This window comes from Magnolia sinica, chromosome 1, assembly GCF_029962835.1.
Source record: "Magnolia sinica isolate HGM2019 chromosome 1, MsV1, whole genome shotgun sequence".
NCBI lineage: Eukaryota > Viridiplantae > Streptophyta > Magnoliopsida > Magnoliales > Magnoliaceae > Magnolia > Magnolia sinica.
The window spans coordinates 7,460,151-7,476,511 of NC_080573.1; the positions used below are offsets into that span (position 1 = coordinate 7,460,151).

Below are 16,361 nucleotides of genomic sequence, written 5' to 3' on the forward strand. Positions count from 1 at the left end.
GTCGAGCATTGTTCACTCGACTAATCGAGCAGTGCTCTCGACTGGTCGAGCAGCGTGGTTATTCCACTGTTTGTGGCATTCGAACCGCACCACATCTCCTCTGACCTGAGGAGTAAAACCCCATCAATATGACCCTTCATTTCCACTCTCATATATATGTGCACTTATATATGCATATCTTCATGTACTTATTTGTGTATTTGGTGTCAACAGTTTCTTTACTTCCAGCGATCTAGGAGCCTGTACGTTAGGTATTTGAAGATGGGTGTGTGAATCCTCTCATCCAGTGTACCGTACCAATCCTTGTCATCCAAACGTGTTGGGGATTGTGATTTGATGTTTACGATGCTATACTGCTGTAAATGCTCATCCAAACATGCCCTTACTGTTTTCTTTTCCTTTTCTTTACAGCCCACATTGAGCCAATAGCCAGTTCCAGGCGTATCCTCTTAGAATTCAATCAAATTCCCAAAAAGAATACTAAAATCCCATTAAATAGAGACTGCATAGTGTGGGCGGAAAAGCGGGCATAGTCCCTTTATTTTCTGTCACCTACGCCTTACTTGGAATCTTTTGTCACAAATCAATCATAAGAGTCACTTGAATTGGGAAATCTTGTAATTCCCTAATTCACTTAAGTGATTCTAAGGTTTCTAGTCTACCATAGATTCTAAGCTTTATTGGCTAGTGGCAACTCTTAACTTTCATGAGCAATGCTGTCTCTAGGGGCTGATTGCTTTGGATAATGCTGGGCGGGATTCTCTGAGAGTTTCAGGCATCTGTAAATCATGGCCTGCTGGCACTGGGTGAGGCTGGATTGTTAGCTGTTCAGGTTGGCTGTCCTTTAGGATCTTGCAGTCTACCTTCGTTGGAGCTGCTCTATGCATCTTGGCTTAGCTGTTTTTTCCTCAGAAATTTTCACTTGAAGGCTGTCATTTGTGGCTTATGGGAGTGGCTGAGTGGTGGCCCTGCTTCAGGATGCTGAGGTTGCAAGCTGTGGCAGTGGTTTGTGGTGCTCTCTTTTCAGGAGGGCAGGCATTGAATGTGGCCTAGGTGGCGGCCCTGTTTCGGGATGCTCTGGCACTGGCTGGTGGGATCTTGATGATGTTTTGCTGGTCTGTGGGTATGGTGTGGCCTGGTTTCCAGAAAATTTTCTATTGGATTAGCAGGGGCAAGGTCAGATCATATGGGGCCTGAAGCAGGTTTCTCTTCTGGGCCGTGAGCTGGTCTGTCTTGTTCCCGGTTGTGTTAATTACTGGTATGAGGGTAGCTGCTTGCTGGCCTAGTTGACCCTCACGATCGATTGTGGAATTTTCCGTAAAGTTTTCTTTTTTGAGTTTATATTGTCTAGCAGGTTATATCATATGATAGGCGAGTCCTGTCCGTTTTTTTGCGGAGCCTGCCTGAATGTTTTTATACAGCATCTTGTTTTTCCAAATTATCAAAGTTGCAGGTGGTCTGCTCCCACATTTCTGATGAGAGAGAGAGAGAGAGAGAGAGAGAGAGAGAGAGAGAGAGAGAGAACAAAGATATTATATACTCAACAGAGTCTCATTCAAATCCAAATTCACTAACATACACTAAATAGTTCAAATACCTTTTAATCCGATCAACTAATGAGGATCTAATTCAGTAACAGACACCTCCTTTATGGAGCATGGTGATGCCACACCGAGAGATTGATTCACCTCACGTGTCTGCGTATGGGACTCTGTTATAGACATGTCCGGAGCCATTCTACTTGCGATAAAAAATGCAGGCTGTGAAGGTGCTGGGAGAGTGAGAGAGTAGCTATTGAGCATGATCCCAATCAATGACATGGTGGGCCTACTGATCACATCTTCTTGAACACATAGCAATGCAATGTGGATGCATCGCATCACTTCACTGCTCGAGCAAGATTCGCTTATATTTGGATCAATCAGCTGTAAAACTGTACCATCTTTCCAATGCTTCCATGCCTACAAAAATGCACCAATGTGAACATCATGTTTTTTAGAAGGGAAGTATTGATAGTGGTGGATTAATAACATGAGCAATGATGTGGCTACTCATTTGAAGCATCCATACAAATTATACTCTCCCTATAGTGCAAGATCCAAGCCATTCATCAGGTGGGGCCACTGGGAACTTAATGGTTAGAAAATAATAATCAACTGTGTATTTTCAGTGCCCACACGTGGGACCTGATTTTTGGACAAGAGTAAGTTCAAGGTCAACCCACCAAATGGATGGAACTCAGCTCTCACACGTGTGCCATGTCGACAAGTTCACGGTGAATAAAACCTTCCCATCTCTTGCGAAGAGTAGACATAGCATTCTCTCAACTGTTTTACGAATTTCATTTCAAATTGTTGACAAAAATTCATCAAGACATTCTACTTACGTAGGTGAGAAGATCCTCGGCATGGTCTGAATTGTAGAAATTACTGTTCTTCTGACCGGTAACGATCTCCAAAAGTAAAACACCAAAGCTGAATGCATCTGATTTAACGGAGAATTGCCCATGCATGGCATACTCTGGGGCCATGTATCCACTTCAAGGGATATTAATCACCAATATTAGCAGATGTTTGATAGATTAGTAGAGAATGTTTGATTTTACTCAAGCTAGATATTAGTTATTAGATAGAGAGAAATTGGAAAACATTTACAGGATCAGTAATGCTTATCCAGAGGTCCCAACTGTCTATGGGACATGATAAAAAAATCAGGCTGATAGGACGATCCCAACCGCTCAATCATTTTTTGACCCTTCCATTCCTCATTTTGGCAGTTGCTTACAGCCAATATTTGGGCCAAATATACGTGTGGGCTACAATGGATATTCCATATCCTGTTTGCTTCTGCAGTGCCTTTGTGAACAAAATGAGCAATGGTTTTAAGTTTCTAAGACTTACTATGTTCCTGCAATTTGACTTGTTTTGCCCTGAGTTTGGTCCACTCCAACAATCCTAGCCATACCAAAATCTGCAATTTTCGGATTCATCTCCAAATCTAATAAAACATTGCTAGCTTTGAGATCCCGATGTATGATCCTAAATCGAGAATCTTCATGAAGATAAAGAAGGCCTCGAGCCACCCCAACGATGATATTGTAGCGCCTTTCCCAATTTAGATATGCCTTTTTATTTGGATCTATACAGTCAGCCAACAGATGCACATGAGTTCATCATATAATTTCATATCATTTTGATATTCTTTTATAGGATGAGAGTAATAATATCTCAAAAGCATGGATAAGCAGGCTATATGTGTGGAAAAGTGTCCAAACCAAACAGATACTTGTCGAGGCTGGCGTTAGGCACGTATTCGTAAATGAGAAGCTTCTCCTCTCCTTTGAGGCAGAAACCTAAGAGCATAACAAGATTCCTGTGTTGAAGTTTAGCAACTAGCACAACCTCATTCTTGAATTCTTCAAAACCTTGTCTAGAGTCATGAGAGAGCCTCTTCACAGCTACTTCTTGTCCATCTGAAAGCCTACCCTGCAACATAGCAGGATTGTTAAAATCATCACTGATCAATAGGATTGCAGAAAGCACAGGCCCATTTATATTTACACCATAATCCGAATGAGGTCCATCTATCTTTGGATTAGGAACCCTTGATTGCCCTGGCAGAGCCCAATTTCAACCTACCAATCAGTGAGACGAAATGGTTAACCCCATCGATAAACCTTTTACATCAAAATTCAAACTATTCTGTGGATTGGTATGAATTTGTGACAAATTCAATTTATTCAGTCAGTATAGCTTATTTTGGAATATTCGTAGCATCTCTTTCATATGGGTCTGTTTGGAGTGACCCCATCTGCATAGTGGTTCAACATTTTTACAATTTGGATTGATTTACAGTGTATGCCAGGTTGGTACAAGGTTCAAACAAAATGATGGGTTTCTGATACCTTATAAACAGCTCCAAATCCACCTTCTCCAAGCTTGTTGTCTTCAGAGAAGTTGTCAGTTGCAGTTCTTATTGCACCCAAATCAAATTGCAGTGACTCCTCATTTCCTTCAATCCCATGAACGACATAAACAATGCAAATTTTAATTATTTTTGTTGGTTTGCTACACCTTAAGGTAGGCAAAGTTACGCAAATTTTGATAGGAATGAAACTGTTTGCACTAGTGCGAAGTGTAACCCATGGTGGCTTACCAATCACTGGTTTCTTCTTTTTCCTCCTTAGGAAACAAGCAGCGACGGTGGAGATGAGCACGATTGCAATAACTATGGAAACCACAATGATGATGGTAGTTCGAGACGAGCTTTGATTTCTTCCTGCGAAAACAAGAAATACAGTAGGTTGTATTTAAAGGGGAAAGAGGGCTTTCATAGAGTAGGTTGCAGTAATTTCTGGTTGAGACAGGGCAATGTCATATAAACCCAAATGGGTCATTTAGGACCCCTTGAATGTGAATTGGAAGTTTGAACTATTTAGATACTGACAAATCTTAGTTGTCTGATCAACCCAGGATGTCGAACATCAGAGTTCAATGCATAACGGGTCCTCGAACAGAGGACATGGACAGAACACTTGGATTTTTTGTTTGTACAAATGAGACCCATAGCTTAATCATCAAGATTGTTGGTATGATCCAATCAATTGTCAGTGGACCATTCTAAAAAATCTCCCAGATTAGAAGATCACACCCACCAATGTTTGCCCATTTTCTGTGTTTGTCTTCTGAACTCCTCATCCAGAAAACATCACAATTCAACAAGGTGGCTTTAATTAGGAAGAACCACGAACAGAAATCAACAGAAGAAGATCCGAAAACTTACGAGAAGGAGCCGTTTCTATCGGTAAGTCGTCATAGAACTTGAACATCTCAAACCTCATATAGCAACTCGGCCCAATAACTTTCCCTCCTATTTTTCCATTACAGACTTCCGGAAGGTGACCGACTGCACCTTTTAAGCACTCATTGCAATCATTTCTTGACAGATCGTTTGTGCATTGAACAACCACATATATCTTTTGGAAGATTGTGAAATTCGTTTCTTTGGAAGCATACATCCGTTTGGACGGACCAAAAGCCGCCGTAGAAGCAAGACCATTCAACATCTGGCCCAAAATCAGATTAAACCGATCTATGTCTGATGCATTTAGATAATGGCAATAGGAAAACCATGGGGTATTTTCATATGATGATGAGAATGGTTGGTTGGAGTAGCGCAATAGACACCTTTCATACCATATAATTGCAGTTCTGTTGGGGCACTTTGCAATGATTTCTTGGCTTGCAGTGTTGAGGCAATCACGGCATTTGTCGGGTGTATTGTCGCCTCTGCATTGTGCAAGGCCATAGATTCGGTTTGGGTTGTCGCCGATCGTGTTGTTGGAGTAGCCGGTAAGTGAAGCATTGGTGGATAGAGAAGAGAGGAGGAGATTGAGGTTAGTCCCAAATGTGCTATTAGTGGTGTAATTAGCTGTGTTTGGACATTCGGTCCAAAGAGGTTGTGGAATGCTAGTAGGGAGGTGGAATATAAAGAGTAGAAGGGGTAAGAGGAAGAGAAATTCAAAGGGTTTTGAGAGGAGAGAAGGCATCATGTGGTTGTTGTAGAATCTAGCTGAGTAATGGGAAGATGACATATAAAGGAGATGTTGGACTAGAGCACGGGTCCAGCCACTCACCCCCCTCAACACGCGCTTCTACAAGCAGACATAAGGAGATCCACCTGGCCTGCTACCACGGGACGCGGTTTGGCTGGTGACAAGATGGCTAGTGGTCGGTGCTATGGGGACCCACAATGATGTATTTGTTTTATCCACGCCGTCCATCCATTTTAAAAGATAATTTTAGGCTTGATTCAAAAAATAAGATATATCAAAATCTCAAGTACACCACACCAAGGGAAAACAGTAATGATTGAATGTCCACTATTAAAAACCACTATAATGGTTATCTGACATCTAACCTGTTGATTAGGTCATACAGACTTGGATGAAGGGAAAATATATATATCAGCTTGATCTAAAACTTTTGTAGCCCCCGAGAAGTTTTTAATGGTGGGAGTTCAATCACACTGTGCGGTCAGCTCGAGTTTTGGATCAACCTCATTTTTTGGATCATACCATAAAATGATATGGAAGAATGGGTGGACCGAATGGATGAAACACATGCATCATGGTGGGCCCATAGAGCACCGACCACTAGCCATGGGCTAGTTGCAGGACGCGGATTTCCCGGGAAAGGCCACGCGGATTTCCTGCGAAAGGCTTTCGCAGCAAGTTCATGCACTGGGATGCAAGGTGGGGCATCGTGATTTTTACCAGAAATCTAACCCGTCCATCGATTTCTTGAACTCATTTTAGTACATTATACTAAAAAATGAGATCCAAAACTCAAGTGGGCCATGCGAGATGAAACAGTGGGGAAAGGAATGCCTACCGTTGAAACCTTCCTAGGCTCCACCTTAATGTTTATGCGTCATCCAAACTGTTTGTAAGGCCATTTTCACTGAGATGAAGTGAAAACACTAAAAAATTAGACCGATATAAAAGTTTTGTGGCCATATAAATATTTCAACGGTGGTCACTGAATCCCCACTGTTTCCTCTCGTATGGCACACTTGAGTTTTAGATCCCCTTCATTTTTTGTCGCATATTTTAAAATGAGCTCGAAAAATAAATAATCAGGTGAATTTCTCATAAACATCCCAGTGGACCCCACCTTGCATCACAGCGCAGGAACTTCCTGCAAAGGCTTGCGCAGGGAATCCGCGTCCTGCATCAGGTTGGATCGGTTCGATATGCAATGCAGATGTCCCGTTCGTGTGCGAGTTTGGCACGCGTATCTGCGTATAGATGTACACGCAGGGAAAGGGAACCTCGTACAGAACGCGGATTTCCTCAGAAGCCTTCACCAGGAAGTTACTGCTGAGGGGGGGACGGATTGGCTCCTCCCCCTCCACCAGCCCGCGGCTGATGGTATGTGCCCCGTGGGCGCCACCATGATGTATGTGTTTCATCCACTCTGTTCATCCATCTTTACAGATCATTTTAGATCTTTATACAAAAAATGAGAGGTATATAAATCTCATCTGGACCACACCACAGGAAAACAATAGTGATTGGATATCCATCATTAAAATTTTCCTAGGGCCTATTGTACTGTTTATTTGACATTAAATTTTGACTAGGTCATAAAGCCAGATGAAGGGAAAAAACAAAGATCAGCTTGATCCAAAACTTTTATGGGCCCCAAAAGGTTTTTAATAGTCAATGCTCATTGAACACTGTTTCCGGTAATGTGGTCCACTTAATACTGAGATATATCTCATTTTTTGTTTCATAACATAAAATGATTTGAAAAAATTAGATTGACGGCATGGATGAAACACTTACATCATGGTGGGGCCCACATAGCACCGACCACCAGCAATTGGCGGGTGGCACGGGGAGTAGTCAATCCTTTTCCTGCTCAGGTGTGCTGGGTGGGCCCCACCGAGATGTTTTTGAGAAATCCACGTGAGAGGAAAATATTGGGAAAATAAATTCCACCTTGTTGTTTATATGCTATCCGAACCGTTTATAAAGTCGTTCCTAGTGGGTTGAAGTGAAAAAAATAAAAAGATAATCTGATACCAAACTTTTATGGTCATAAGAATGCTTCAGCGGTTTCAACTGAATTCCCACTGTTTCCTCTCATGTGGCCCACTTGAGTGTTGGATACATTTAATTTTTGTTCTATAGATTAAAATGAGCTCTAAAAACGGATGGATAGGATGGATTTCTCATAAACATACATATCTGTAGGGCTCACCCAACATCCTTGCCTAGGAACTTTATGCGCATGAAATCCACGACCCCTGGTCTAGACTATAGACAGTAAACAGGTCAAGTCAATGCAAATGCATCTCATGGAACACGTTGGTACGTCACCGTGGACCGCCGGTCATGGATCCACTAACCCGACGCGGATTAGCTACTGAACCTCCTCGCTACCGAGGAAGTGGATTACGCACTGAGTAAAATCCACGAGGTTCACGAGGAATTATGTATTGGTACTGAGTAAACATCACTGTGGGGCCCATAACTTTTAACGGTGGAAATCATTATTCCCACTGTTTCTTGTGGTATAATCCACTTGAAATTTGGATGTGCTTAAATTTTGGGCTCAACCCGTTGAATGAGCTGAAAAATTGGATGGACGGTGTGGATAAACTAAGATACATTCACAGTGGGCCCAACTGAGTTTCCTCAGTACGATGATAGCCTACAGAGTAACTCGGTAATCAATCCGATTTCGGCTGCTGAAGTAACGTCACCACGTTTAATGATATGTGTTCCATCACCGTCCATTCATATGCAGAGACTCTTATACAAAGTATAAGACCATTTTAAGGCATGAGACAAAGAATCACACGAATCCAAATCTTAAGTGAGCCTCACCGTGAGGATTGAACAACTACCATTAAAAACTTTTTGGAGCCACATAAGTTTTTGATCAAGCTGATATTTGTTATCTCCCTTATTCTATGTCTTTGTTAACTTACAAACCGGTTGGATCTCAAATAAACATCATGTCAAGCCCTGAGAAGATTTCAACGACTGTAGAAAGGTTTTAACTATGAGTGTCACTCTCTCACCGTTTGTTTTTTCTTTTTTTCTTTTTTAATGTTGGGTGCACTTGAGCTTTGAATCTGCCTTATATTAGTAGTTCATACCCTAAAATGATATCTCCAAATAGATGACCGGTGTGGAAACAATGCGTACATCATGGTAGGGCTCACAGAATGTGGTGACGTCACTTTAGTAGCGAGTTCGCTAATGTCAGGTACAGTACATGATCCGCAACTCAACCCGGATTATGTCCTACCCGTCTCTAGCTCCCAACAGGCAATTGTGTGGGCGTACCCACCCGAGCGTATCTATTAATCCAAGCCATATATCCATCCCTTTTCTCGTATCATTTTAAGTCATGAACACAAAAATGAATCAGATCCAGCACTCAAATGGACCACTACAAAATCCTAGTTGCATTAAATGCAAGAGTCATCTATGGTGTGGACCATTTGAGAGTTGGATATTTTCATTTCAGTGTTTATGCCTTAAATTGATCTTAGAAAAGGAATGGACGGCATGGATAAATAGATACATCATGGTGGCCCCACTCACATAACTGACCATTCAGAGGATTACCCTGATGAATGTACTTCATATCTAGGCCGCCCTCTGATTTTCCATCTCATTTAAAGATGCTATCCCAAAATTTAAGTAGATCCAAATCTTGAGTGGACCATACCACTAAAACAAAGCAAGTGGTGAATTAAAAGATTTGTGTAGCCCACGAGTTTTGGATTAATCTAATCATTATATTTTTCCTTGTTCCAGATCTCCTTGACCTTATCAACCAGTTTGTCATTCCACCCGTTCTAATCAACCTTATCAATATGTTAGATGATAAACAAGCAACGCGTGTCTGCTTACAGTGGACTTCGGATAGTTTTTAATGGTGTGTTCAATCACCATTATTTCCTGTGGCGTAGTCCACTTGAGATTTGGATGTGCTTAATATTTGAGAGCCATCTTCAAATGAACTGGAAAAACGAATGAATGAAGTGGATATACAACATATCACCGAGGTGAGTCCTAAGGTAGAGGTAACAACTAATACCTACAAAGTTGTTTTGGGGGAAAAACAAACTGAGATGAGTTTTTCAATATATTATATATGATTTTGGAGTAGAATTTATTTAAGCCCAACCAATCCCACTTTGTTGGGTTGGCCAATTTTATTTTTTATAATCAATTAAGAGTTATTTCGAATTTATTAGGAATTATTCCTTCTTTTACCCATTCCAAGAAGTTTTGTGAGGAGTCTACAGAGCTCCATGGATTCCGAATAGTTATAGTTATCCCATGAGGAAGAGGAAGATGGGGATCAACCTCATCACATCCCTCCTTGCGCTAGGAACCAATCTAAAAGAACTAGATGGATTGAAAGCCTGTATCATTTTGTTGCTAGTCAAACACGAAGATTTCTTTGGTGTGGGTAAAAGGCATTGGAATCTTGACCAGACCAATCTACTGATGGGCCCAATTGAGTATGAACTCAACATAATAACTTGTATTTATGTAGACTATAACTGACAGTAGCATGTGGCCCATTCACTGATGGGTCACCACGGACATCTATAGTAGTAGCCGCCAATGCCATGTCCACATGTTGCAAAGCTGTACAGATATTTCTCAATTGTGCGTCGTAAACTATAATGGCAAAGGGTGCATGGGACTGATCTTTCACGGTGAATTTAATTGAACTGGCCCTTTCCGAATCCTCCTGAAAAATGAGACCGTGTAACCAAAAGTTCCATGGGGACCACGGAGATGTCCATGTGACTCTTCACTCCTCTACCAGTATCGGGGTTCATGCTAGGTCATGAGCCTGAAAACGATGCAGGTCAAAAGTTCAAGTGGGCAACACTACAGTAAACGGTGAGAATGGAAATGCCCTCCATTGAGGGAGCGGATTAGGTGAGACCCTGGATCCACTGAGCTCGGTGGGACCCCTGACTATGGGGCTCAGAGTGATGTGTGTGCCTTAAATCCACACAGTCCAACCATTTTTAAAGCTCATTTTAAGGCACGATCCCAAAAATGAATCTGAATCAAATCTTAGGTGGACCACACCACTGGAAACAGTCGTGATTGAATCCCCACAATTGAAAACTTCAAGGATTCCACCAGAAATGTTTATTTTCCATCCAACCTGTTGATAAGGTCACAAACACCTAGATGAAGAGACCACCCAAATATCATCTTGATCCAAAGCTTTTTTGGCCCACAAGGAGGTTTTAATGATCAATCACAACTGTTTCCTATACTATGGTCCATCTTGGATTTGGAACTGCATTATTTGGATCATGCCCTAAAATGAGCTTTCAATACGGATGGACTGCGTGAATATAGTCACATACATCAAAGTGTGGCCCCACAGCCAGGGGTCCCACCCACATCAGTGGATCTGGGTCTCACCCAATCCACTCCCTACCATTGAAACCATCCAACGGCCCATCATGATGTTTATATGCCATGCAACTGTTCAAATGGTACTGCTTTCCTCCATCCCAAGGGAAGACATTAATATCAGCCTAATCCAAATCCTCTGTGGTCCTCAGTGAATTAATTTACATTGATGATCATGCTTGGCATACAAGATTTAGTAAAAAGGAATTGATAGTCATAAATCTAAATTCACTAACATACACTTAAGAAGTGATACCATCTTTTAAATCTAAAATTCAATAACATATACTCAAATATTTCAAATATCTTTTAATCTGATGCACTAACGAGGATCTAATTCAGTAATAGACACCTCATTTATGGACCATGGCAATGCCACACCTGGAGCTTGATTCACCTCACATGTTTGCCTATGGGACTCTGTCATAGACATGACTGGAGCCGTTCTACTTGTGATAAAAAATGCAGGCTGTGAAGGTGCTGGGAGAGAGACAGAGAAGCGGTTGAGCATGAGCACAATCAAAGACATGGTGGGCCTATTGATGACATCTTCTTGAACACATAGCAATGCAATGTGGATGCATCGCATCACTTCGCTGCTCGAGCAAGATTCTCTTATAGTTGGATCAATCAGCTCTAAAACTGCGCCATCCTTCCATTGCTTCCATGCCTACAAAAATTGTACCAATGCAGAAATAATATTTTTAGAATGGTAGTATTGATGTGGTGGATTAATAACGTGAGGAATGCTGTCACTACTCATTTGAAGTATCCATCGATTCAAATTCTACTCTGCCCTGAGTGCAAGATCCAAGCCATTCGTCAGGTGGGCCAATGTTAACCTAATGGTTAGAAAATTAATGACCAACAGTTATATTCAGTGCACCCGTGTGAGACTTGATTTTTGGACAAGAGCATGTAAATAGTCAAATAAAACCCTCATTTATCATTTGAGAGTAGCCACGGCATTCTATCAGCGATTTTACCAATTTCATTTCAGATTGTTGAGAAAAATTCATCAAGACATTCTACTCACGTAGCTGAGAAGATACTCGGCACAGTCTGACTGGTAGAAATTACTGTTCTTCTGACCGGTAATGATCTCCAGAAGCAAAACACCGAAGCTGAATACATCTGATTTAATGGAGAACTGCCCACCCAAGACATACTCTGGGGCCATGTATCCACTTCAAGGAATAATCACCAATATCACCAGATGTTTGATAGTTAGTAGAGAATGGTTGATTTTACTCAAGCTGGATTTTAGTTGTTAGATATATAGAGAGAAATTGAAAAACATTTACAAGACAAGGAATGCTTATTTGGACGTCCCAACTGTCCAGGGAACATGACCAAAAATCTTGCTGATCGGACAATCCCAACCGCTCAATCATTTTTTACACTTATCTGTGGACGATAGAATGGACATTCCTTATCCTGTTTGATTCTGCATTGTGTACCTCTGTGAACACAATGAGCAATGGTTTTAAGGTTCGAAGACTTACTATGTTCCTGCAATTTGACTTGTACTGCACTGTGTTTGGTCCACTCCCACAATCCTAGCCAAGCCAAAATCTGAGATTTTTGGGTTCATCTCCAGATCCAACAAAACATTGCTAGCTTTGAGATCCCGATGTATAATCCTAAGTCGAGAATCTTCATGAAGATAAAGAAGGCCTCGAGCGACTCCATTGATGATTTTGTAACGCCTTTTCCAATCCAGATTTGACTTTTTATTTGGATCTATTCAGTAAGCCAACAGTTGCACATGAGTCATCAAATAATTTGCCAGAGTGAAAATACAAAAATCATTTCAAATAGTTCATTGTAAAGAAAGTTCTTATGTAGGATGAGAGTTATAATTTCACAAAAGCATGGACAAAGAGATTATGTGTCAAAAGGAGTACAAACCAAACAGAAACTTGTCGAGGCTGGCGTTTGGCACATATTCATAGACGAGAAGCTTCTCTTGTCCTTCCATGCAGCAACCTAAGACCCTAACAAGATTCCTGTGTTGAAGTTTAGCAACTAACGCAACCTCGCTCTTGAATTCTTTGAAACCTTGTACAGAGTCATGAGAGAGCCTCTTCACAGCTACTTCTTGTCCATCTGAAAGCCTACCCTGCAACATAGCAGGATTGTTAAAATCATCACTGATCAATAGGATTGCAGAATGCAGAGGCCCATTTATATTTACACCATATTCCGAATGAGGTCCATCTATCTTTGGATTAGGAACCCTTGATTGCCCTGGCAGAGCCCAATTTCAACCTACCAATCAGTGAGACGAAATGGTTAACCCCATCGATAAACCTTTTACATCAAAATTCAAACTATTCTGTGGATTGGTATGAATTTGTGACAAATTCAATTTATTCAGTCAGTATAGCTTATTTCGGAATATTCATAGCATCTCTTTTATATGGGTCTGTTTGGAGTGACCCCATCTGCATAGTGGTTCAACATTTTTACAATTTGGATTGATTTACAGTGTATGCCAGGTTGGTACAAGGGACAAACAAAATGATGGGCTTCTGATACCTTATAAACAGCGCCAAATCCACCTTCTCCAAGCTTGTTGTCTTCAGAGAAGTTGTCAGTTGCAGTTCTTATTGCAACCAAATCAAATTGCAGTGACTCCTCATTTCCTTCAATCCCATGAACGACATAAACAATGCAAATTTTAATTATTTTTGTTGGTTTGCTACACCTTAAGGTAGGAAAAGTTATGCAAATTTTGAAAGGAATGAAACTGTTTGCACTAGTGCAAAGGGTAACCCATGGTGGTTTACCAATCACTGGTTTCTTCTTTTTCCTCCTTAGGAAACAAGCAGCCACGGTGGAGATGAGCACGATTGCAACAACTATAGGAACCACAATGATGATAGTAGTTCGAGAGGAGCTTTGGTTTCTTCCTGCAAAAACAAGAAATACAGTAGGTTGTATTTTAAGGGGGAAAGTGGGCTTTCATAGAGTAGGTTGCAGTAATTTCTGGTTGAGCCAGGGCTGTGTCATATAAACCCAAATGGGTCATTTAGGACCCCTTGAATGTGAATTGGAAGTTTGAACTATTTAGATACTGGCACATCTTAGTGGTCTGATCAATCCAGGATGTCGAACATTAGAGTTCAATGCATAACAGGTCCTCAAAACAGAGGACATGGACAGAACACTTGGATTTTTTGTTTGTAAAAATGAGACCCATAGCTTAATCACCAAGATTGTTGGTCTGATTCAATCAATTGTCAGTGGACCATTCTAAAAAATCTCTCAGATTAGAAGATCACACCCACCAATGTTTGCCCATTTTCTATGTTTGTCTTCTGAACTCCTCATCCAGAAAACACCACAATTCAACAAGGTGGCTTTAATTAAGAACAATGGCGAACAGAAATCAACAGAAGAAGACCTGAAAACTTAGGAGAAGCAGCCGTTGTTGTTGTTGTTATCGCTAAGTCGTCATAGAACTTGAACATCTCAAACCTCAAATAGCAACTCGGCCCAATAACTTTCCCTCCTATTTTTCCATTACAGACTACCGGAAGGTGACCAATTGCACCTTTTAAGCACTCATTGCAATCATTTCTTGACAGATCGTTTGTGCATTGAACAACCACATATATCTTTTGGAAGATTGTGAAATTCGTTTCATTTGAAGCATACATCCGTTTGGATGGACCAAAAGCCGCCGTAGAAGCAAGACCATTCAACATCTGGCCCAAAATCAGATTAAACCGATCCATGTCTGATGCATTTAGATAATGGCAATAGGAAAACCATGGGGTATTTTCATATGATGATGAAAATGGTTGGTTGGAGTAGTGCAATAGACACCTTTCATACCATATAATTGCAGTTCTGTTGGGGCACTCTGCAATGATTTCTTCGCTTGCAGTGTTGAGGCAATCACGGCATTTGTCGGGTGTATTGTCGCCTCTGCATTGTGCAAGGCCATAGATTCGGTTTGGGTTGTCGCCGATCGTGTTGTTGGAGTAGCCGGTAAGTAAAGCATTGGTGGATAGAGAAGAGAGGAGGAGATTGAGGTTAGTCCCAAATGTGCTATTAGTGGTGTAATTAGCTGTGTTTGGACAGTCGGTCGAAAGAGGTTGTAGAATGCTAGTAGGGAGGTGGAATATAAAGAGTAGAAGGGGTGAGAGGAAGAGAAATTCAAAGGGTTTTGAGAGGAGAGAAGGCATCATGTGGTTGTTGTAGAATCTAGCTGAGTAATGGGAAGATGACATACTTCTTAATGATGAAGGTTTCTTATGCTAGATGTTGGGCACGCGGGGTCAACCTCACCTGCTACCTGAAGTCACAGGACGCGGTTTGGTTAGTGAGCCGTTTAATTTTTTAAGTCATTTCCAGTGGAAATCCCAGTACTGATCTTGTCGTACCGAGTAAACTCAGTTGGGCCAACCTTGAATGTATGTGGTCTATCCACGCCGTCCATCCCTTTTACCATATAATTTAAGGGGTTAAGCCCAAAAATTAAAGCATATCAAAGGATCAAGTGGATCATACTAGTGAAAACAATGGGGATAATGATTTCCTCCGTTGAAACCTTTTTAGGCGCCACAGTGATGTTTATTTGTCATCCAACCTATTCATAAGATCATATGGAAATGAAAGAAAGGAAATCACAAATATAACCTTGATCTAAAACTTATATAGCCCCAAGAATTTTTCAACGGCAGAGGTTCAATTCATCTGTTTACCGTGGTATGGTCCATTTGAACATTAGATATGCCTTATTTTTGGGCTCAAGCCTAAAATTATCTATTAAAATGGATGGATGGAGCAGATAAAATACATAAAATCATGGTGGACCTCACCCAGTTGACTCTCCTTACCAGTGGGATGACGAAGTGAAAAAACCAAAAACATAGCCTGATACCAAACTTTCATGGTGATAAGAATTCTTCAACGGTCCAACTGAATTCCCACTGTTTCCTCTCGTGTGGCCTACTTGAGTGTTAGATACACCTAATTTTTGACCGTATGTACTAAAATGAGCTCTTAAAACGGATGGATAGGATGGATTTCACATAAACATCTCCGTAGGGCCCACCCAGCATAATTGCGCACGATCTTTCTACGTGAGGCTTTCCATGAAATCCGCCCGTCTAGACCATACCATAGATAGTCAACAGGTCCAATTCAATGCAAATTCATCTCGTGGACCACGTTGTTACGTCACCGTGGAGCCCCGGTCACCGGAAGCTGATTGGCTGGTGTACCACATACCAGTTATACAGCTGGTGAATTGACGCCTGCAAGTTACGTGGGTCCCATCATGAGGTATGTGTTATATCCAAACCATCCATCCATTTGGCAAGCTCGTGGTAACGCTTGAAACTAAAAATAAAGCAGATCTAACTATCAAGTGGAC

The 16,361-nt window shown here is 41.2% G+C and overlaps 1 protein-coding gene across 3 annotated transcripts; it reads right to left on the bottom strand.

The window, feature by feature from the left end:
* Window positions 1-1,541: 1,541 nt before the first annotated feature.
* On the bottom strand, window positions 1,542-15,224 carry LOC131238118 (cysteine-rich receptor-like protein kinase 44). 3 transcript variants are annotated; one of them, XM_058236180.1, is made up of 7 exons: window positions 4,783-5,585; window positions 4,156-4,278; window positions 3,905-4,011; window positions 3,275-3,485; window positions 2,901-3,138; window positions 2,387-2,537; window positions 1,542-1,961 (listed from the first exon to the last, which is right to left on the bottom strand). In XM_058236180.1, exons 1-7 carry the CDS (start codon window positions 5,549-5,551, stop codon window positions 1,614-1,616), a joined length of 1,947 nt encoding a protein of 648 aa, XP_058092163.1. In that variant the 5' UTR covers window positions 5,552-5,585; the 3' UTR covers window positions 1,542-1,613. The 3 variants fall into 3 exon arrangements, with proteins under 3 accessions (XP_058092163.1, XP_058092162.1, XP_058092161.1); XM_058236179.1 differs by lacking the exons at window positions 1,542-1,961; window positions 2,387-2,537; window positions 2,901-3,138; ... (2 more) ...; window positions 4,156-4,278; window positions 4,783-5,585 and adding exons at window positions 11,116-11,642; window positions 12,009-12,159; window positions 12,478-12,715; ... (2 more) ...; window positions 13,765-13,887; window positions 14,382-15,224; XM_058236178.1 differs by lacking the exons at window positions 1,542-1,961; window positions 2,387-2,537; window positions 2,901-3,138; ... (2 more) ...; window positions 4,156-4,278; window positions 4,783-5,585 and adding exons at window positions 11,116-11,642; window positions 12,009-12,159; window positions 12,478-12,715; ... (1 more) ...; window positions 13,514-13,887; window positions 14,382-15,224.
* Between the last annotated feature and the right edge of the window lie 1,137 nt (window positions 15,225-16,361).

Coding starts and splice junctions, on each gene's coding strand:
- LOC131238118 (XM_058236178.1), bottom strand. CDS start 15,213: ATGTCATCTTCCCATTACTCAGCTAGATTCTACAACAACCACATGATG. Junction 13,095..13,513: donor GATTTGGCGCTGTTTATAAG/GTATCAGAAGCC, acceptor GCTATGTTGCAG/GGTAGGCTTTCAGATGGACA. Junction 12,716..12,883: donor CCTCGACAAGTTTCTGTTTG/GTTTGTACTCCT, acceptor CTTACTGAATAG/ATCCAAATAAAAAGTCAAAT.